The sequence below is a fragment of the Phyllostomus discolor genome, chromosome 13, assembly GCF_004126475.2.
Source record: "Phyllostomus discolor isolate MPI-MPIP mPhyDis1 chromosome 13, mPhyDis1.pri.v3, whole genome shotgun sequence".
Classification (NCBI taxonomy): Eukaryota; Metazoa; Chordata; class Mammalia; order Chiroptera; family Phyllostomidae; genus Phyllostomus; species Phyllostomus discolor.
The window spans coordinates 2,002,997-2,025,855 of NC_040915.2; the positions used below are offsets into that span (position 1 = coordinate 2,002,997).

Sequence of the window (22,859 nt, forward strand, 5' to 3'; positions counted from 1 at the left end):
TAAAATTAAGAGAATTACAATCAAATCAAGCATTTTCTTTGACATAAATGAGATGAAACTAGGAGTCGATTACAAGAAGAAACTAAAAAACACACAAACACATAAAGGCTAAACAACATGTTCCTAAACAATGAATGTATACTATGAATGTATACAATGAAACCCAGGAAGAAATCAAAAGCTACAGTGAGACAAATGAAAATAAAAACACAAAAACAGAAAATCTCTGGGCCACAGTGAAAACAGTCCTAATAGGAAAATTCATAGTAATACCAGCCTACCTCAAAAACAAGGAAAATCTCAAATAAACAATCAACCCATATGCCCAAAGGAACCTGAACATGAACAATAAACAAAGACCTAAGTAAGTAGAAGGAAGGAAATAATAAAGATCAGAGCAGATTAAATAAAATGGATATTAAAAAAAATTCGAAGCATCAATGGAACTAAGCACTGGTATTTTGAAAAGATAAGCAAAATTGATAAAACTTCAACCAGATTCATTTAAAAAAAAAGAGAGAGGACCAAAATAAATAAAATAAAAAATGAAACAGAAGTGATGACTGACACCACAGAAATACAAAGGATTATAAGAAAATATCACTGACATATGTGCCAACAAATTGGACAATCTGGAAAAAATGAATAAATCCCTACTAAAAACATATAATCTTCCAAGACTGAATCAAGAAGAAACAAAAAATCTGAAGAGAACAATTACAACCAACAAAATCAAATCAGTAATCAAAAAATTCCCAACAAGCCTGGGCTGGTATGGCTCATTTGAATGAGGCATTGTCCTGTACCCTAAAAGTTCGATTCCCAGTCGGTGCACATACCTAGGTTGCTTGCTCAATTGCCAGTTGGGGTGCAAATGGGAGGCAACCAGTTAATGTTTCTCTCTAAGTCAATGTTTCTCTCACTCTTCCCCACTCTAAAATCAATAAACATTTTTTAAATTGTTTCATAATTCCCAACAAAAAAGGTGCTGGACTGAATGGCTTCACATGAGAATTTTACCAAAAATTCTAAGAAGAATTAGCATCTATCCATCTAAAACCACTCTGAAAAATTCAAGAGGAAGATTCTGAAGTTCATTTTATGAAAACAGCATTATCCTGACTCCAAAACCTCACAAAAACAATAAATGAAAATTATAGGGCAATATCCCTAGTGAACACAGATGAAAAAATCCCCAGCAAAATATTAGCAAACTGATTTCAGCAATACATTAATCCCATGATTAAGTGGTATTTATTCCTGGGATGCAAGGCTGGTTCAATATCTGCTAATCAACGTAATATACCACATAAACAACATGAAAGATAAAAATAATATAATCATACCACTAGTTGCAAAAAAAGCATTTGACAAAATTCAGCACCCATTTATGATAACAACTCTCAGCCAAGTGGGGATAGGAGGAACATACATCAACACAACAAAGGCCATGTATGACAAACCCACATCTAACATCACAAAGGGGAAAAGCTAAGTGTTTTCCTTGATATTAGAAAATAGACAGTGATGCCCATTTTCATCACTCTTTCAACAGGCTAATGGAAGTCACAGCCATAGCAACCAGACGAGAAGAAAAAACTAAAGACCTCCAAATTGGAAAGAAATAAGTAAAACTGTTATTACTTATGGATGATCTGATACTATATAGAAAGAACCCTAAAGATTCCACCAAAAAACTACTAGAATTGATAAATGAATCAGTAAAGTAGCAGGATACAAAATTTTCAGAAATAGATTGCATTTTTTACACAAATAACAAACTAATAGAGAGAGAAATTAAGTAAACAATTCCTTTTATCCGAGGTCTGTCCAGAAAAAGTCCAGCCATTGTTAATATAACGAGAATGGTTTGCGCCACATTGGTGTAACCTGGCAGCCAAGGCAGAGGACTGGAATGCACATGTGTGAACAATGACAACTTCACTGTACTAGTCAGTGGGGGCGGTAGTGGGCACTCACTCAATAGTGAGTGAGCATGTGTACTGCGTGGCCACCACATTAAAAATAACTGATCAAGTAGAGAAATGAATCTGCATCAAATTTTGCATTAAGCTTGAACATTCCTCCATGGAAACTATTCAGATGATTCAGAAGGCCACAGCTATGGGCAACTGGTGACTGGCTGCTTCATGATGACAAAGTGCCCACTCATGTATCATGTCTCTTGCAGAGTTTTCTGGCAAAACATTGAATCACCCAGATGACTTAGCTCACTAAAGCCTAGATTTGGTGCCCTGAGACTTCTGGCTTTTCCCAAAGCCAAGATCACCTTTGAGAGGGAAGAGATTTCAGACCATTGATGAGATTCAGGAAAATACAACTTGTGAGCTGATGGTGACTGAGAGAACTGTGTGAGGTCCCCAGTTGCCTAGTTTGAAGGGGACTGAGGCATCACTGTCCTGTGTACGATGTTTCTTGTATCTTCTTCAGTAACTGTCTTTATTTTTCATGGTACATGGCTGGATACCTTCTGGACAGACCTCATAGTTGCACAAAAAGGTAAAATACCTTGGAATAAATTTAACCAAGGAAGTAAATCTTGTACTCAAAAAAGTATAAGGCATCGAGGAAAGAAACTGAAGATACAAAAAAATTCAAAGCAATCTATAGACTCAATGCAATCCTTATCAAAATACTAATGGCTTTTTTCTCAGAAAAGGAAAAAAACACAAAAATTTATGTTGAACCATGAAAGATCCCAAATCATCACTGCAACCTTAAGAAAGAATGGCAAGGCTGGAGGTGACACACTGCCTGATATCAAACTATAGCACAAGCCTATAGTAATCAAAACAGCATGGGACTGGCATAAAAATAGACATATGTATCAACAGAACAGAGCAGAAAGCCCAGAAATAAACCCACATCTTTATAGTCAATTAATACATGACAAAGAAGGCAAGAATACACAATGGGGTAAAGACAGTCTATTCAGTAAATGATGTTGGGAAGATTGGACCAATACATGTGAAAATAATGAAACTAGACAATGTTCTTACACCATATACAAGAATAAACTCAAAAAGAAACTAAAAACTTAAATGTAAGGTTCAAAATCACTAAGTTCCTAGAAGAAAACATAGGCAGTAAAGTCTCTGACATTTGTCTTAGCAACATTTAATGTTTTCTGATATATCTCCTCAGGCAAAGGAAACAAAAAATAAACGAAACTACATTAAACTAAAAAGATTTTGCACAGTGAAGGAAACTACCAACTAAACAAAAAGACAACCCACTGAATGGGAGAAGATATTCATCAATGACATATTTGATAAGGAGTTAGTAGCCAAAATTTATAAGGAACTTGTACAACTCAACACCTAAAAAAAAGTCCAATTAACAATGGGTAGAGAACCTGAATAGACATTTCGTCATAGAGGACATACAGATGGCCAATAGACATGAAAAGATGCTCATCGTCAGAGAAATGCAGATTAAAACCACAATGAAACATCTTTTTACCCTGTCAGAATGGCTATCACCAATAAATCAACAAATAACAAGTGCTGGCAAGATGTGGAGAAAGGGAAGCCCTTTTGCACTATTGGTGGGATGCAGATTAGTATAGTCAGTGTGGAAAGCAGTATGGAATTTCCTCAAACAATTAAAAATGAAGCTTCCTTATCACCCAGAGAATCCAGTTCTGGGAATATATCCTAAGAAACATGAAACACTAATTTGAAAGAACATAAGCACCCCTATCTTCACTGTGGTGTTATTTACAATAGCCAACCTATGGAAGCAGCCCAAGTGCCCATCAGTATATGAGTGAATAAAAAAACCTGTGGTACATATATACAATGGAATGTTACTCACCCATAAAAAAGAGTGAAATCTTACAATAATAAACTCAAAACGTATAAAAGCTTAAATATAAATTATGAAACCACAAAAATCCTAGAAGAAAATATAGGCAGTAAAATCTCAGACATTATGTGTAGCAATATTTTTGCTGATATATCTCTCAGGGCCAGGGAAACAAAGGAAAAAATAAACAAATGGCACTACATCAGACTAAAAAGTTTCTGTACAGCGGAAGAAACCATCAACAAAAGGAAAAGGGAATCCACCAAATGGAAGAACATATTTGCCAATGATACATCTAATAAGGAGTTAATTTCCAAAATACATAAAGTACTTATACAACTCAACACCAGGAAGACAAACAATCCCATTAAAAAATGGGCATAGGACCTAAACAGACACTTCTCCAAAAAGGACATACAGATGGCCCATAGATATATGAAAAGATGCTCAACATCACTAATCATCAGAGAGATGCAAATTAAAACCACAATGAGATATCATCTTGCACCTGTCAAGAATGGCCATCATCAATAAGTCAACAAACAAGCCTGTTGTTTGTTTTCTTCACAAGATATGGAGAAAAGGGAACCCTCACATACTGTGGATGTAGCCACTGTGGAAAGCAGTATGGAGTTTCCTCAAAATATTAAAAATGAAAATGCCTTATCAATCAGAGAATCCACTTCTGGGAAGATATCCTAAGAATCCCAAAGGACTACTTCAAAAGAACCTATGCACCCCAATGTTCATGGCAGCATTATTTACAATAGCCAAGGTCTGGAAACAGCCTAAGTGTCCACCAGTAGATGAGTGGATAAAAAAGCTGTGGTACATTTACACAATGGAATACTATGCAGTAGTAAAAAGGAAGGAACTCGTACTTTTGGGGACAGCGTGGATGGACCTGGAAATTATCATGCTACGTGAAATAAGCCAGTCAGTGGAAGACAAATACCATATGATCTCACTTATCTGTGCAACCTAATGAACAAAGTAAACTAGGGAACAAAATAGAATCAGAGGCACAGATACATGGAACACACCGACATCTGTCACAGGGCAGAGGGGAAGAGGGGGCTGAATGAAAGAAGGTGAAGGGACCAGCAAAAGAACACGTATGCTTGACTCATGGACATGGGCAACGATGTGGGGATTGCCTGGGGGGATTGGGTAGAGGTGGACAAAGGGGAAAAAGTAGGGACACCAGTAACAGAACAAACAATAAAATATAATTTAAAAAATTAAATGTGGGGAAAAAATCTTATAATTTGCAACAACATGGATAGAACTAGAGGGTATTATGCCAAGTGAAATAAGTCAGTCAGAGGAAGACAATACCATATGATTTCATTTATATGGAATCTAAAAAACAAAATAATAAACAAACAAACAAAACAGACACAGACTCCTAGATAAAGAGAACAGACTGAGTATTGCCAGAGGGGAGGGGATCAGACAGTTGGGTAAAAAAGACAAAGGGACAGAGAAGCACAGATTGGTTGTTACAAAGCAGTCATGGGGGTAAAGCACAGCACAGGAAACACAGTCAATAATGTTATAATAACCATGTGTAATACCCTTGCCAGGCAGGAAGTCATCTTACGGGGCGGGGGAACACTTCATAAGTTATATAAATGTCAAATACTGTACTGGACACCTGAAATTAATATAATATTGAATCACAACCGAAATTGAAAAAGTTAATATTAAAATTGAAAAAAGAGAGCTCTAAAATTTTAAATGAAAAAGACCAAAAACCTAACAGAAAAATGAGTAGGGCATATGAACATTTACAGAAAAGAAAATAAGAATAAAAACATGAAAAGATCTCAGTCTCATCATAATACAAAGATAAATAAATAAAAGCACATTGAAATGACATGTTTTTGCCTAGTGACTTCACAAAGGTCAAAACGTGGTGCTAATGCCCATCGTGGTAGCGGCATAGGAGAAAGACATCTTCTCACACCCTGAGGGCCTGGCAGAGCAAATTGTCATCACGTCACAGGGTGCAATCAGGCAGTATCTCCCCAGATCACAGATGCACGTGCCCTTACATAATATTTGTTATGTTGGCAAAAGGGCATATCTACAGAGTCCTATTTATTTTTCAGTTTATAGTAAGAAAATACTGGAATCGATCAAATGCACATCGATGCCAAATGGTCATGTAGAATATGGTGCATACCTGCAGATAAAGCAGAGCTACGAAAAAAGGGAACCTTTCTATGCACTCGTGTAATAATCTCACATGTGTGCAAGTAATGTGGGTTTAAGAGCTATAAATTTATACATACATATTTGTTTATGCCTCGGCTACCTCTCCGCCGCACACTGGAAACAAATAGCCCTGGCTACCGCTAGGAAGGAACGCTGAGTGACAATCTGGGGAGGGTGCTGGTGGAAGTCTTCACTGCATAACTCACTGGAGGTTCTTTGTGGTAAAGCGTGAGTCTTTTTTTTTCATAATATATTTTATTGATTATGCTATTACAGTTGTCCCATTCCCCCTTCACAAGTGTGAGTCTTTATGATTTTGAAAATAATTTTAATTTGCCTTTGGGTTTAAATGGTAGTATGAATGTGCCCAGAATTCAAAATCATGTTTCCTCAGAACCCTAGAGCTACCAACTCATGTTTCTTTAGCTGCTAGCATTGCTGGTCCAATCTATAATGGCATTCGGACACTCATCGCATTGTAGGTCACCTTTCCTTCATTAAGCTTACACAATTTTCTCTTCACCTTTGGTCTGCTACCACTCTGCCACAATGGGTGTAGGTTTGGGTCTCTGTTTATGCCACTCTCAGCATAGTGATTAGTCCTTCAGTCAGAAGGTATGTCTCTTTCCTCTCTGACAAATTTGTTTCTGATACAAAAATGTCCTCTTAACAGCTACCTGACACAACACTGGTTATACCAGCCAATTCAACCCAGATCACTGAATCGACACTCCATCCACCATCCACAAAGCATGAGCACTGCATGCCAATGCTCCCAGTGTGTGGACTGCTTCCGCTTCTTGATGCGCACAATGATTTCCACCAGGAGGCCTGCATGTCTACCAAGCCTCAGTCAGCTGTATTCATTCGAACACAAGTAGGCACGACATCTGTAACTGCATAATTTAATCAAACACTCAACATTGACAGGCAATGAACTATCAGTGCAAAAGATGTGCTTCCATGAAGATTCTGGAAAACCTTGAGATAGATAAGTTGCTAAAAATAGAGAGGTAGTAGATGATAGATACATAGATAGATAGATAGATAGATAGATAGAATTTCATTTGGGATGAAACAATTGCAAAAGATTTGAAAACACTTATTCATAAAGGTATATGCACCCTAATGTTCACTGTGGCGTTAGCACAGTAGCCAAGGCATGGAAACAACCTCAGTGCCCTTCAGCAAATGATTAGAGACAGGTGTGGTACACAGACACGATGGAATAGTACTCAGTCATTAAAAAGGTGAAATACTACCACCTGTGACAACACGGATGGATTGTGAGCATTATGCTAAGTGAAATGACTCCATGGAAAAGGGCAAGAACTACATGATATCACACATATGTGGGACAGAAAACAAAAAGCGATACATAAGCAAACAAAAACCAGGCTCAGACACAGACAGCAGACTGGTGGTAACAAGAAGGAAAGGGGGGTGGAGGGAGAAAGAAGAGGCTGAAGGGGTGGAACAGACAGTGACAAGAGACTAGTCCTTGGGTGGTGAGCACACACTGGAGCACAGATGTATTATAAAGTTGGACGTCCGAAATTCACGTAACACTATTAACCAATGTTAACCCAATATGTTTGATTAAAAAATAAATGAAAAAAGATGCAAAATATTTACAAGTCTAGGATTTCACACATTGGTTGCCTTGCACTTGCCTTTAATTTTTGTTCTAAGTACAGAAGTCTATTTTGGAAATTGGTTTGGTGCGCACCAAGTAAGGCTCCCCTTACCTGGCCTGCACTTGGAGCGGTGGGTAGGGTCTGGCCTTACCTCCAAGGGCCGGCTGGTGATGCACATTTTGGTGTGCTGAGTTAGGAAGGAATATTAAGAGTATGCTGCATACATTTTAGAAATTCTACCCTATAACTTATTTTAAGAATGAAAACTATTAGAGATATTTGGACCATCTAGATCTATGATTTATGGCTCATAATTTTTCCTTCATAATTTTCATCTATTTGTCCTTATATTATGTTCTGGAATAATTTCTGAGTTTGATCTTCAAGATCACAAACTTACTGATCAGTTCATCAGTGAAGTTTTTCATTATAATGATCAAAAAATTTAGTTTCATTGTCTCTAATCACTTTTTTCCAAAATAAAGCTGTTCCTTTTTTAGAAGCTGTTCTTGTTTTTTAAATTTATTTTTTCATGAATATATATCCACTCTTAGTTTTCTGTTAAAGGATTCTATTTATTCTACTAATTTTGTTGCTTAATGTATTAACTGACCAGAGTTTGATGGCTCTTTCACACGGCTCATTTTCTTAAAAGGCCTTCTTGGGTGTCAGCGCACCTCTGCCTGATTTCCCTGCTCACCTGTCTGCTGACAGTTAAGTTTCTTGGCTCTCCTCCTATTGTCTGACAAGTCAGGTGGGACCTTCCACTGGGTGCAGGGAGCAATAACTCATCTTTGGAGGGTGGAAGACTCTGGATCCTCCGATGTCACCCACCAGCCCAGGAAAGCTCGGTCTCTGCTCTCTGCTCCTGCCCGGGGACACGGGTTTGGCCTCCACGTGTTGGCGTGAGTGGAGATCAGAGCAAGCCAAGGCGTGGCTGTTCTGGGGCCCTCTCTGCCCGCTGCGTGTGCAGCAGCTCCTCTGGCATGGCTCCCACCATTCACAGATGTTTTCTAATGTCTGTGTGTGTTTTCCATTAATCCCATCCAAACTGTTCCAGTCTTCCCAGAGGTATTCAAAGTTCCTGATGCGCTGACGGCCTTCTTCTCTATACTGCTTTAGATTTGTTTCGAGTATCTCTTCTGTCACTCCTGAGATTTGGCTCAAGCGAACAAGGAAGATAGATGTGTGAGATTCGTCTGCAATCTTACTTTTTCCATCTGGATGCTGAGTCTACTTTTCCCCCAGATCTCCTAGGGTGCACTACCCTCCCCCACCCCTGCCCTGACTACCCTGTCCCCCCCTTTCATGCTGGTACTTGATAAACTACCTTGTCCAAAACAGGTCCTCCGAGTATTTAAGGGTTCAACACTTGCCATGGCATCAAATACTTTAATTTATGTGAGGGAGTAAATTGCAAAAAAAAAAAAAAAGATTGTATTTACACAAAGCTACAGATTCTATATGAAGAATGAATCAAAATGACTACTGTGTAAAACTCTAAATTTAAGTAAAGTTTTTAGGAGTCACTCTTTATCATCCTGGAAAAATAATCTAAATATGACTGGTAGTCATTTCGACAGTCCATGTAAAGAGAACCACAGGCGAGCAGGGTATGCCCTGATTGGCGTGCCGTGGCCCAGCGCCTAGAGAGCGGGGGGTATGTGTGTGTGTGTGTGTCGTGTTAACTTGGAGGAACCATAATTGTTGCACTCTTCCACAGAATTTAATGTGTTGCTTTTCTGTATTTTAATTTTTTAGAGATTGTTATTTAACACATAAGGCACTGCAAATGATTGGTACTGTCTACTAAAAGTTAGATGTCTTACAATGTTGTGGAAATGAAATGAACAAGATAGTACCCTCACAGCACTTGGGGCCTCCCTATGTTTGTACATATCTCCACCTGTTCTGTTTCCTAGTTGACACTTGTGACTGGCAGGCCAGGCTCAGTGCTTCTTGAAATCAACCAAGACTTCTCCTACATCTTTTTGTATTCTGGGTATCTACACAAAGCCTTGCCTTTGTGTACATACATTTCATTGATCAATACATTTCATTGCTTACCATTATATTTGTGTGCCTCTTTGATGGAATATATGGCTCAAATTAGATTATGATTCAATATTAGAGACTAATAAAGAGAAACAGAAGTAGTAGGAACACTTCATACATCGCCTGCTAGATATATAATACAATTCGTGCATTTTATAAGTAGGGAAAATGAGACCCAGAAGGATTAAGTGGGGACTTTGAAAAGGCGGCAGCTGACTCTGCACCCAACTTCCCAATTCTAGCATTTTCCCCTTCCCAGCACAAGTTAGATTGATGTCTGGAGAATGAATGGCCAATTTCATAAATGTTCACCGCTGTGCAATACTGAATAGCGACAATCTATCTCCTTTGAAAGGGAGCTTTGGATACTTGCAGATATGTAACTACCCAGAAGGCATTGAGCAGTTCGGGCCCCAGCAGGCATCGCTGCTGGCAGGGGGAGGGAAGGTACACTTGGCGATGACCTGCTCTTTCTGTGCCACTGACAACCAGAAAGCTTCATTCACTGATTAGGAAACGCTGTGGCAAATTAAAGGCAGTAGCATTTACAAATAACTCGCCCTCTTATGAAGGCATCAGGACTCCTCCCAGTAGAATACCAGGGTCCCAGACTTCTGGAAGTGGAGAGAAGCAAAAATGTAGCCAGAGGAAGCCCTGCTCTAGCACAGGGAGCTTTTGAGGTCTGATCACCCTGCTATTTCTGGTCCTTTTGCCTTATTGCACCTTTTGGGCTAGTCACAGGAGATTTGTTTTCATTCCCTTGGTACACGCTGCACCTCCACATGTCCACTCAGGTTCTCCCCCTCCATCTGAAAACACTCCTCAGCCCCTTTTCTGCCAAGAGAAAGCCTCCCAGGTTTAAAAATCCAGTTAAACTTGGGGAAGCCTTTTCCAGCTCCCCAAGGAAAACGTCACCTCAGGCACAACAGCTGATTTATCACGTCAGTGTGTGGCTTTCGTGATGGTCTATGGCACATCCACTTGTATGTGATGTCCTCCCGCCCTGTGAGCCCCTAACACGGGACCAAGAATACATTTCACATGCAGTCGGACTTTAATTCTATCATCTAATTTTTTAATGAAATCACCCAACTGTCTCACTTTCCTTTTGCAAACTGAATCCCAGAGAGGCAGGGGACATGTCAATCATCGGGAAACAAGCCAATGTCAGGGCTCAGACAGCAAAGCACGCTCTTTCCTCACCCACTCTCAGAGGGGAAGGGCTGGCATGGTGGAGTCTGGACTAACAAACCCACCCTCCTTGGCTACTTGCCTAACTCTCTACTCGGCGTCTGACTGCTATACTGTATTGCTGGCAATGTCCGTTTTCCTCAATAACAAAGACTTCCCAGTTCGGAACGTATACATATGTGGCTAATAGGAAAAGTGAGTGAAGTCCAACATGATAAACAGGGAGGTGTGTCAGACTCCTATTCAGTCTATGAAAAACCTACTCATAATTCTCACTTTGCTCCCGTAAGTATGGAGAGAAGGCATAGCTCATTTGGAAAATGTGACCGAAAGCCCACATTTCAACACAGTGTAATGCTTTATCCCCTATTCCTTCCATCACACCAAGAACTTTCTATATGTAATTATTTAATCCCTGGCCAAAAACTAGTGGACAATGAAATCCCCACAAAATGTACCCCCTGCCCACGAAGTGTTCACACATCGGTTCCACAAGAAACATTTTCAAAGCTTTTCATGTGATTTTTCCATGCCAATTTTTCCTTTTACTCATAGCTAAAAGTTTTCATATTTGAATATTCATCACTATGAGCATCTGGTAAAATACAGCCCCATGAAGTAATTTACATCATTTGACTAAGGGACCTTAGGAGGAGATAGATAAAAAGTTCCAGTTTCATTTTGTTTAAATTTTTAACCATCTTTTCCCATTTCATGGCTTTGGGTAGCTTTGAATGTGCTGATATTTCCTCCTATAAATACAGAAAATGAGATCCAGAAAGATGAAGTACTTTGAAATGGATAAAATAATTACTATTAGGTTTTCCTTCAAATAGGTTGCTTTTCAGACGAGTCCTCATGGATTTCACCAGGGGCAGGGTAGGGACAACAAAATGAGGACACAGGTCACAGGTCTGTATTTTGTGGGTTTTGCCTTAAGCCAACAGTCAAGGCCATGGTGATGGAGGCTGAACAACAGTGGGAGTGCAAAAGTGAAGTAGACACCTAAAAATGGTTCAAACAGTGACTTTTATGCTATGCCCCCCTTACCACAAGTAAAGGCCGACTTACAGAAGGTAACAATTATCCCAAACCCTGCACCAAGGCAGAGGGGGGAAAGCAAATGATGACCTCTATTTTTCAGGCAGAGCAAATACATGGCTCTCGCTCTCCAGTTCCAACAGGCCTCTTCCGAAGCCCTCAGCCTGCTCCTTCTCCCATGCAGTGGAGAGAAGAAAAGGAGCTATGTCAGATCGAGTGGAGACCTTAGGAAAGCTCGTGTTAAACCACGGGACCATAACCCTCTGCACACAGACTGGATTCTAAGGTCAGCCCTTAGTCAACAGCTCCCAGCCTTTCCATTTGGTCCTGCCCAGCTCCTGCCCTTCAGGGGATGCGTGAGCAACTGTCCAACGTGGCTGTGGATGTGTTTAAATTACAGGCAGTCGTCAGAATGTAATTTAGAGAACTGTTCTGACAGATTGGAAGTAGGACATAAAAAAAAACTATAAGATAGCTGATGAGGAACTGGGGTGAGGGGCACACACAGAGGAGATTCATCAGTGAGCAGATTGGTTGTCTTCCAACCTCCTGAAAGACACCACGTGGTGGGCTTATTTTGGAAAACAGAAAGAAGTAAAACCAGGGGCAAGAGTTTCCTATAGTGTTCAGAAGAAACGTATAAGCATCTGGAAGGAGAAGTCTACGAATTACGAATCCACCCAATGAGCCTTCAGGTTCACTGACGGCCTTGGAGACGTTCGCTAGGAGGGAAGCGTTGAGGACTCCTGAGGGATGGTGGTGAGGTCTGGGGTGAAGTTCAGGGCGAGCACTTTGGAAGCGAGTGAGATGCAAGCTCATCAGCCTGGTCAGTGGGGGAGGGGGAGTGGCAGGGGAAGTGGGACGTGGGGAAGGAGGGCACTTACCAGGCCACCTCCACAGGTGCTGAAAGAGGCCAGGGAGCCGGGATGCCGCAGCACCGCCCCGGTGTAGAAGCAGGCGGCGTCGGGCGGCGCGGGAGGGCCCGGGGTGGCGGCTGCCCGCGTGGGGCCCTGGCCAGGGCTCGGCCGCTGCTCCACCTCGAAGCGCGGCGCCAGGAAGCGGCCGTCTCTCCGGAGCAGCAGGTAGAGGTCTCGGGAGAAGGCCGGGATCCGCAGCAGCACCTCGTCGCCTTCCGGCTCGGCGTGCAGGGCCGGGGGCGGAGACGGGGGTGGCCGTGGGGGCGGCGGCGGCTGCCAGGAGGCTGGGGCGCCCGGGGACACAGAGGCAGTCCCGCCGGATCCCCGAGGCAGCTCCTGCGACTCAAACTCCTCGTCCTCCTCGCCCTCCTGCGGCGGCGGCGGCGGCGGCGGGGGCAGCGGCGGGGGCCGGGGCTCGGACAGGCCCTCCACGGGCTCCTCTGGCGGCGCCGGGGCCACGGAGCGCACCTCGCGGGAGCTGCTGGCCGCTGGAGTCCGGGACCCGCGTACCCAGCCCGGGTCCGCGCTGACCCCGCTGCCGCGGGCCGGGTCCACCGGCTCCCGGCGCCAGAGCGCAGGAAACACGACTTCCCACTCCTCCCGGTCCGGGGCGAACTGCAGCCCTGCGGGCGGGGCAGACAGAGAAGTGCGGGCTGAAAGTGCACAAGCATGCCCAGGCTCACAGGCGTTGGAGACCACCCGTCTAGCCCCTGAAACTCCAGCAACCCCTGAAGCCCTGCGATCGGATTACAGAACCCAGCGTTTTCAAAATAAAAGTACGATTATAAGGCGGGGGGAGGGGAGAGGGAGTGGGGCAGACACGTCTGGTGACAGCGCTTGGTTGTGGAAAGGTGCAAGACTCCAGCACAATTAAATAATTTTCTTAAGTGCATGCCAGAGCAGCGCTACCGGTGTATGGCCTTCCCAGTTTTCCTCCAGGTGCTGTAACGTACCTTTGCAAACATCACTACTCTCATAGAGGAAAACGAGCCCTTTCAGGATGGTTTTTTAAAAGGCCTGGAGAACGGCGCTTGGCTCAGGAGCGTGACCCCCTCCTGCGCGCCCGCTCGCTCCTTTCCTTGCTGCCCACTGAACCCTGCTCGCTGCGCATGGGCCGCACCAGCCCTGCTGACCCGTGCGTTCCCGGTCTCCGCTGGGGACCTTGGAGAGCAAGCCGCAAGTCACTGCAGCACTTACCTGAAACGATCCCATTCGACAAGACCCCCAGCTGGTAAAGGAGGCAGCAGCAGCAGCAGAGGTGAGCCAGGCGCATCTCGCGGCTCTTCCCCATCTCGCGCTCCTGCGGCCGCAGCTCCCTGCCCCGCGCGCGCCTCTCTGCGCGATCCACCGCCTCCCCGAGCGCAAGGAGGCCGGGCGGCGAGTTTGCCCAGGCCCTTTGTCTGCCGGGGGCGGGGGGGGGGGGGGTGCTGTGTGACTCGGAGAGGCTGCCCGAGCACAGGCGGGGGGGGGGGGGGGGGAGGAGCGGGGGCAGGCAACGCCACAGCCCCGCAGCTCTCAGGCTCCCTGGCGAGTTAGGTGATGAGTCTATTTTCTGTGTTCTGGACGTTGCAGGAGTTTCCGGAGCCCCACAGGACCGACCCACAGTAAGCCGAGAACCCGCAAGCGCGAGGCGGGCAAGGCTGCCTGGAGACGGAGGGAGGACAGCCCCGCGCGGGCAGGAGAGCCGTGGTGTCCGGACCGAGGCTCACCGCGTGCACCCGCGCCTAGCCGCCAGGGCTTGGTGCCGATGTCCCAGCAACCTGGCGTGGCCGTGTCCGCACGCGCCTCGAGACTAGTGCTTCAGGCTCTCACCCGCAGCTGCGCGGGAGCTAACTTGTCGGGGGATGAGGGGGAGACTCGACTCGCGAGGTAGGGTATGAGGGAGAAAAAGGAGCCCAGGTTGCCCGCCAAGTGTGACTTTGCGGGACAAAGGTCCCAGAACACCGCACACGTGCTCACAAGCCCGGTTGGGATGGGGTGGGGACCCAAATTTCCTCACCTGACTCCTGATTGGCTGCTCTGGGAGCCTGATTTGCATCCTCACACCGCACCCGTTCACCCACCCCCAGCGGAGGTGTGAGCAGGTAGAAGTGCCTCCCTCTTCTAGCCCCACCCACTGCTCAGACTCCTCCTCCGGTCGAGGTCTCCCCCACCGCACGTCACACAAGCAAAGCTTAGTGCAGACCTGAGCTCAACGCTGCCGCCCTGTTTACCAAAGACCGTTGACTTTTCTTCCCATCTTTGTCTCCAGGAATTTTCTAAGCCTGGAGATAATGGAATTCATCACGGAGTGTGCTTGGAAGAGTCCCAGGACAGACCTGACAATTCAGAGCCCCTTATCCCACCTTATCTTCCAGTTTTCCATTCACTGGTTCTCTCTCTCTCTCCCTCTCCTCTCCCTCTCTCTCTCTCTCTCCATCTCTCTCTGTCTCTCTCTCTGTCTCTCTCTCTCTCACACACACACACACAGACTCCTAATAAGACTGAGATTAAGGGGACCAATATTAAATATTGTATTCTAAAAATATCAAGCCAGGTGAGATTAATTTGCCTCTTACTTTTTTGTGCGTTAAATATGTCATAGCTATTTCTGTCTTTGGAGGAAATTCAACCTTACCTATTTTTGCCTCCTTTGTTGCTGCTCTTCAGGGCACCTACACACATTTTTTTCTTGGCCACACCAAACATTTCAGATCAGACTCAAAGGTGATTGATCTAACCTGCCATTTGCACCCTCTGGGCCAGGCCAGACACCTAGAAATAAGAGTGAATGCAAATCAATTTCTTTAAAATGCCAGCACTGAGGTTGGTTCCCCACCTCCTTGGTTATTTTACCTTCTGTTCCTTGTGTCAAAGGTGGCTACTATGCCTTTCAGAGAGGCAGGCGATCTTATTTCAAAGGAAAGCCATTGTTTGGCTAAGCTGAGTCCCAGAAACATTCTTGAGTGGTCCAGCATTTAAAAACAAACATGAAGACCCTCTAGGTAAGTTTGTCAAGAGTGTTTTTCTCCAAACCTTATCTTGTAAAAGCTCTAAAATGAGTTATGAGGGTGGGTGTGGGTATCCAGAAATAACTGGATATTTCTTAACTCAAGAAATATCTGAGTTACTTAGGAAGCTACACCTTTTTATGGGACTCAATTATACAGACTTAAAACCAGACAAGAAATCAGATGCAGTTTGTGCTTAATAAGTACAGCAAGTCATTAAGACAGAAAGCTAGTTTCTTTTTTTTTAATATATTTTATTGATTATGCTATTACAGTTGTCCCATTTCCCCCCTTCTCTCCCCTCCACCCTGTACCCCCCTCCCACCCACATTTCCCCCTTTAGTTCATGTCCATGTGTCATACTTATGAGTTCTTTAGTTTCTACATTTCCCGTATTATTCTTGCCCTCCCCCTATCTATTTTCAACCTACATTCTATGCTACTTATTCTCTATACCTTTTCCCCCTCTCTCCTCCTCCCACCCCCCTGCTGCTAACCCTCCATGTGCCCTCCATTTCTGTGGTTCTGTTCCTGTTCTAATTGTTTACTTCGTTTCTTTTGGTTTTGCTTTAGGTGTGGTTGTTGATATTTGTGAGTTTGCTGTCCTTTACTATACATGTCTTTTCTTTATCTTCTTTTCTTAGATAAGTCCCTTTAGCATTTCATAAAATAAGGGCTTGGTGGTGATGAACTCCTTTAACTTGACCTTATCTGAGAAGCACTTTATCTGCCCTTCCATTCTAAATGAGAGCTTTGCTGGATAGAGCAATGTGGGATGTAGGTCCTTGTCTTTCATGACTTGGAATATTTCTTTCCAGCCCCTTCTTGCCTGTAAGGTCTCTTTGGAGAAATCAGCTGACAGTCTGATGGGAACTCCTTTGTAGGTGACTGTCCCCTTACCTCTTGCTGCTTCTAGGATTCTCTCCTTCGTTTTTACCTTGGCTAATGTAATTATGATGTGCCTTGGTGTGTTTCTTCTTGGGTCCAACGTCTTTGGGGCTCTCTGAGCTTCTTGGATTTCTTGGAAGACTGTTCCCTTTGCCAGATTGGGGAAGTTCTCCTTTATTATTTGTTCAAATACATGCTCAATCTGTTGCTTTTCCCCTTCTGATTCTGGTACCCCTATAATTCGGATATTGGAACGTTTAAAGGTGTCTTGGATGCTCTTAATCTTTTCCTCAATTTTTTGAATTCTTATTTCATTATGCTTTCCTGCTTGGTTGATTCTATCTTCCTTCTGGTCCACTGTATTGTTTTGAGACTCATATTCCTTCCTTTCACTATTGGCTCTCCTCCGCCTGTCTTCCTGCAACTGTTTTATGGTAATCTGCATTCTTTCATCTAGATGTCGTCCAAAATCCACCAGTTCTGTGAGCTTTCTGATCACCAGTGTTTTGAACTGCGCATCTGATAGATTGGCTAATTCTTGGTCGCTCAAAAGGATGAGTCCTGGGGGACTGATCTGCTCTGTTGAAAACATGGGTTTTTTTTTTTCCCCTGTCTCTCTTTTTTTTTTTTTTCCAGTCTGGTGGCTCTTGTTACGGTGGGGGGCGGAGCCTTAGGTGCTCACCGGGGCTGGGCACCCTGGTCGCTAGATTGTGACGTTATATGTGGGGGCGGGGCGGAAGCGGGAGTGGGGGGGGAGAAAACAATGGCGGTAGTTCCGTTCCCCTGGACTCAGACCCTTGTCTGGGCTTCCGGGCCGCGAGTTCTGCCCTGGTCCACAATCGCTGCCCCTCTGGGTCTGCCAGCCGCAGCTTGCGTACTCAGGGATCACCGCTGCCTTCTTGCGCGCCGGATGGCTTTTGCGCCGATTCGTGCCAAACCTTCCCCCGACCTCCGCACGGTGCCGACCGGAGCCAGCCCCGCGCCCGCTGGCTCGTCTTCTCCTACCAGTACGGATGAACGCGTCTACTTCAACTTCTTGGCTGCCTGACTTCCATTCAGATAAATCCTCTGCCGGATCTGGGTGTTATTCTGATAGTAAATTATTGTTGTAAATTATTGGTTTTCTAATCTTGGTTGTACGAGGAGGTACGGTACGTCCACCTATTCCTCCATGTTGCCGGAAGTCCAGAAAGCTAGTTTCAATGAAACACCTCCACAAGCATATGCCTTAAATGTTTCTGATATAATTTTAACAATAACAAAAATATCAGTAAAATTGTAGGAATGCATATTAAATTATAGGCATTTATCAGAATAAATGTTTGCTTCCTTAAAACAAATGAGTTATGTGATTAAATTAATATATTCCTCAGAAGTACAGGTTGCCTATGTAAATTCCCATCTCTGCCTTTTTCTGCCCACTACCAAAGCATAATCCATGCCAGCTGTTACTCTATCTCACAGTAGATGTTAATCTCGATGGTCACAGAGAGGTTTGCCTAATTCCCAGCAAGCTCTTCTCTTTCTCGCATTTGAAATACTATTATAATTTACTGGTATATTTTCAAAGGCTTTTATAAATCATTTGGGTTGTAATGACTTGTATCCTGATTTCTCCTACTAAACTATCAATTTTTGAAAGATAGGAATGATTGCTTTTATATACCTTTTTTTCATCACCCTACCGAATTCAACAATTTACATCAAATAGGTGTGGAAATTCTCAGGAAATTCTCTGAGATGCTTTAGAAAATGATGGAAATTGATGTCTTTATGGTATTTTATTCCACTTCCAGTTTTTGAACCTCACTACCAGCATGACTTAGCTGGCTTACAGAGCAAACAGGCCAAAGACGGAAATGGCTTGTGGGACATTTCTGTGCCCCAACTAGAAGAGACTTAGATGTGCAAACAAGAGCATCAGTTAAAGTGGCTCTGAGTAAATTTCACATATGTAAGGATGTGAAAGCAAGGACGAGCCTGATTTGGAAGTGGAGTAAATTGTGTATGGTGAGCTAGAGGAGAAAAAGGCAGGACTGTGACATGTGTGTGCATTGCCAATCTTCAAGGAAAGAGAAGAACAGGTGGGAAAAATATGCTGCTTAAGATGGGTCAACACGCATGTCACCAGATGGTAGCTAGCTAGCATCAACCAAGGACTGCTTTTGTGGGGCGGAGGTAAGTGACCGAGCATCAGAGTAAGTGGACCCCAGCTGTCGAATACACAAAGTGCTCACATGTTGCATTTTATAACCCATGTTTTTCTACATAGAAAGTTGGCTTTGATGCCCCAGCCCTTCTTCATTCTCCTCACTTATTGGCTCGAAGCATCTCAATACCTAAAGCTAATCTTAAATCTTTTCCCCTCCCGGAAACCATAAACTCTTAGGGAATACAAAGAACTCTTTCACTGAGCTGAGTGAGGATGCTAACTCCCAGGAGCACTCACATCTAAGTGGGCCTCAAGCCTTAAGCTAGTCCTGGCCACGATAGAGTAACAAGAACCACATTAATCCTCACCTTAAGCAATTAGAAAAATGGACAAAACTGTAAGAACAAACAAGAAACAGTGGTTTTCAGACACTGGACAACAGGCAGCCTAGGACTATGAGCTATTCGAGAAAGGAAGCAGATAGGGAGGTGATCACTCCAATTTCCCCAGTTTACTGGCTGGGGGCAGTGTCCTGGCTCCAGCCCCGGAAGGAGAAATCTGAACAGAGCCCTGAAGACTCGCAGAGCTGGGGAGACAGGGCAAGATGACTAGAATTTACAGGCAAAGTACCAGAGACAAGTGAGCTCCGTAGAGAGTGTAGTACTCATTTATGGCTACCTAACCAACTTAGCAGTTGAAAACAACAAACATGTATTATCACAAATGATTTCTAAGGATCAGGAATCTAGGAGCAGCTAAGCTGGAGATTTCTGGCTCAGGGTCTCTCACAAGATAGCAGTCAAATCCCTGGCTGGTGTGGCTCAGTTGGGTGGACATCCCTCTGCAAAGCACAGGGTCCTCGGTTCAAGTCTGGGTCGGGGCACATGCCTGGGTGGTGGGTTCATCCCCGTTTGGGGCATGCACGAGAGGCAACCAATCAATGTTTCTCTCTCACACTGAGGTTTCTCTCCCTCTCTTTCTGCCATCCTTCCCTCCCTCTAAAAATAAATAAGTAAATCTTTTTTTAAAATATTACTCCTTTAAACCTCCCAGGATCATATCTGGAGAATGGCTATTATTCTGCCAGGTTTGGAGACGGGAGGGAAAACAAGCCTGGCAGAGGTACCCATTCCATTCCCCACTTGCTCCGTAGCTGGTGATTGGAAGACACTGCAACAATGTCAAAAAAATAATTACTCCTTTAAAAAAAAGATTGCAGTCACCCTTGTAGCCAGGGCTATAGTTTCTGAAGATGTAACTAAACAAGAGGTTCTGTTTTCAAAGCCACGTTGCTGTTGACAGGAAACTTGCCACACAGACCTCTCTATAGGACTTTTCATGACTTGTATTCCCTCAGAACAAGTAATCCAAGTGAGAGCACCCAAACTATAAACTGTGGTCTTCTTTTAACCTAATCTTGAAAGTAACATACCATCATTTCTACCATATTCTATTCATTAGAAGCAAATCACTAGATCCAGTCCCCACCCAAAGGGAGAAATAGTAAAAAAAAAAATTATGTACCTATTTTTAAAACCATTGGAGGGAATTTATGCCCTTTGGCCACAAATTATTTGCATTTCCTCCATGTGCAAAATACATTCATCCCCTCCCAAGGCCCTCAAAAGATTCATCCTATTGAAACATCAGCTCAAAATCAAGAATATCACCATCTAAGAGTATCTATCTGCCCCTTTCTGTCCAGAAGTGGTTTTGCATCTGTAATTCTGTTTTCCAAACTTTGTGAGTTTTCTGTGAATCTTTATGGAATTTGCTCCACTAGACAAAGGCCACACCCTCAAATTTCTGGAAGACAAACCCTTCTCTACCTTGAGTTTATGATGAGACAGCTGAGAAACAGAGCTTTTATACCTCTTAGAAGCCCTGCTGTTTGATTGAAGGGATCTGGGAGACACACACTTAAACACTTTAGAGAGCCTTCATTCTAATGGGAAGATCCTCTGAATGACCACATGTCATCTTTATGAGCTCTTAACAAGGGATGCTACAGTCAAAACTTTGGGTTCCTCATTAGACCATTCTTTCCTGAAAGTGCCCTGTATTTCATCCTTGTTGTGATGCAATTGTTCTTAATTTTAGCACTATTTTCCAGAAAAAAGAGGCTGAACAATTTTAAAGCCATCTGGTCCTGGCTGCTTTTTATTAACAGTCTTCCTTTAATTTATCTTTTCTCCTTTCACATGTTCTAGAAGCAGGGAGAAACCAGGTGGCACCTACAAAAAAAAATTTGGAAATGTCAATAGTTTGATAAACCAGTTTCCGAGGCCCATTTTCTACTGCAGACAACAGTGTTTGTAACTTAATGCCCTACATAACAAGGATTCTCCTTCCTTAATTTCCAGTAATGTTTCCCTCACTTTTCTATAAGCCAGCACCTCTAGCCCTACCAACGCCATGTGGCTTTGACCAAAAACTTTCTTAAGGTAGTAAAAAATTAAATTTGTAGTTTAAAAAATCTTTCAAAAAGAAGTCTCTAGTTTCAGATGGTTTCAATGGTTTATTCTACTGAACATTTGTTTTTAAAGTAACACCAATTCTACATAATCTTTTCCAGAAAATACAAGACCATAGTTTGCAACTAATTTTATGAGGCTGGCAGCATTCCCATCCTAAAACCAGACAAAGCCAGTACACAAAGGGAAAAGAAAGCCCAATATGCCTCATGAATGTAGATGCAAAACCAACAAAATATTAGCAAACTGAATCCAGCAATATATAAAAAGAATAATGTAATATGACCAGTGAGATTTATTTAAGGAATGCAGGGCTAGTTTAATATTCTAAAATCAGTCAGTGTACCTCACCATAATAACAGACTAAGGAAGAAAACCACATGAGTATACAGATAGATGCAGAAAATGCACTTAACAAAATTCAACATACATGCATGTTTAAACCTTTTAGCAAACTGTAAAGGGAGTAGAAGGGAAATTAAACTAGATAATCCATTTCTTTAAAAAAAAACCTATAGCTAAGAGTGAAAGACTGAAAGTTATGCCTCTAAAAACTAAGATCAGGGCATAGATGTCTACTCTCACCACTCCTAGTCAACATAGTGTTAAAATTCCTAACCAGTGTAATAAAGCAAGAAAAACAAATACAAGTAATACAAATTGAGAAAAAAAAGAAATGCCCGTATTTGCCAATGATATGATTGTCTATGTAGAAAATACTCAAAATAAGTGCAAAAAGATTTCTTAGAACGATAAAAATTCTTAGATCTCAAGATTATAGGATACAAGTTCAACACCAAAACTCAGTCATACTTCTATGTATTAGCAATGAGCAATTGGAAAGTAAATATTTAATACCATTTACACAAGTTCCGAAACAATGAACTATTGCAAGTCTAATCAAACATGTGTAGGATCTGTTTGCTGAAGACCACAAGACAGTGATAAAAACTAAACTCCTAAATAAATGGAAAGACATAATGGGTTCACAGGTTGGAAGAATAAACATGTAAAGGTGACAATCCTCCCCAAATTATCTTTTTGTTCATATCAATTTCTATTACTATCCCAGCAAGATTATTTTATGGATATAGACAAACTATTTTAAAATATATACACAAGACCTGGCTGGCATAGCTCAGTGGATTGAGTGTGGGCTGTGAACCAAAGCATCGCAGGTTCGATTTCCAATCAGAGTACATGCCTGGGTTGCAGGCCAGGTCCCCAGTGGGGCCCATGTGAGAGGCAACCACACATTGATTCTCTCTCTCTCTCTTTCTCCCTCTCTTCCCCTCTCTAAAAATAAATAAATAAAATCTTTAAAATATGTATGTACACACACAGAGGGAACTAAATAGAATTTAAAGTTGAGAAACAACAATAAAGTTCAAAGACTCAACACTCCCTAATGTTAAGGTTCATGCTATAGCTATAGTAACCAAGAGACTGCTATTCCATATTCCATA

The 22,859-nt window shown here is 42.9% G+C and overlaps 1 protein-coding gene and 1 non-coding gene across 4 annotated transcripts in view; one reads left to right on the forward strand and one right to left on the reverse strand.

The window, feature by feature from the left end:
• Positions 1 to 14,243, reverse strand: part of ADAMTS19 (ADAM metallopeptidase with thrombospondin type 1 motif 19) — a 244,175-nt gene extending 229,932 nt beyond the window's left edge. The window contains exons 1-2 of one of the 3 annotated variants that reach the window (XM_036014922.1): positions 14,087 to 14,243; positions 12,857 to 13,512 (exon numbers count right to left, since the gene is read on the reverse strand). In XM_036014922.1, the coding sequence (XP_035870815.1) occupies positions 12,857 to 13,512; positions 14,087 to 14,180 (750 nt within the window). In that variant the 5' untranslated portion in view covers positions 14,181 to 14,243. The remainder of the gene's footprint in view (positions 1 to 12,856; positions 13,513 to 14,086) is intronic. The other 2 variants (XM_036014923.1, XM_028528758.2) reach the window with 2 other exon arrangements.
• A 5,719-nt stretch (positions 14,244 to 19,962) lies between these two features.
• Positions 19,963 to 20,100, forward strand: LOC114510479. The gene has a single exon (XR_003685657.1). It is a non-coding gene; the product is annotated as a small nucleolar RNA SNORA7 (small nucleolar RNA).
• Positions 20,101 to 22,859: the final 2,759 nt, after the last annotated feature.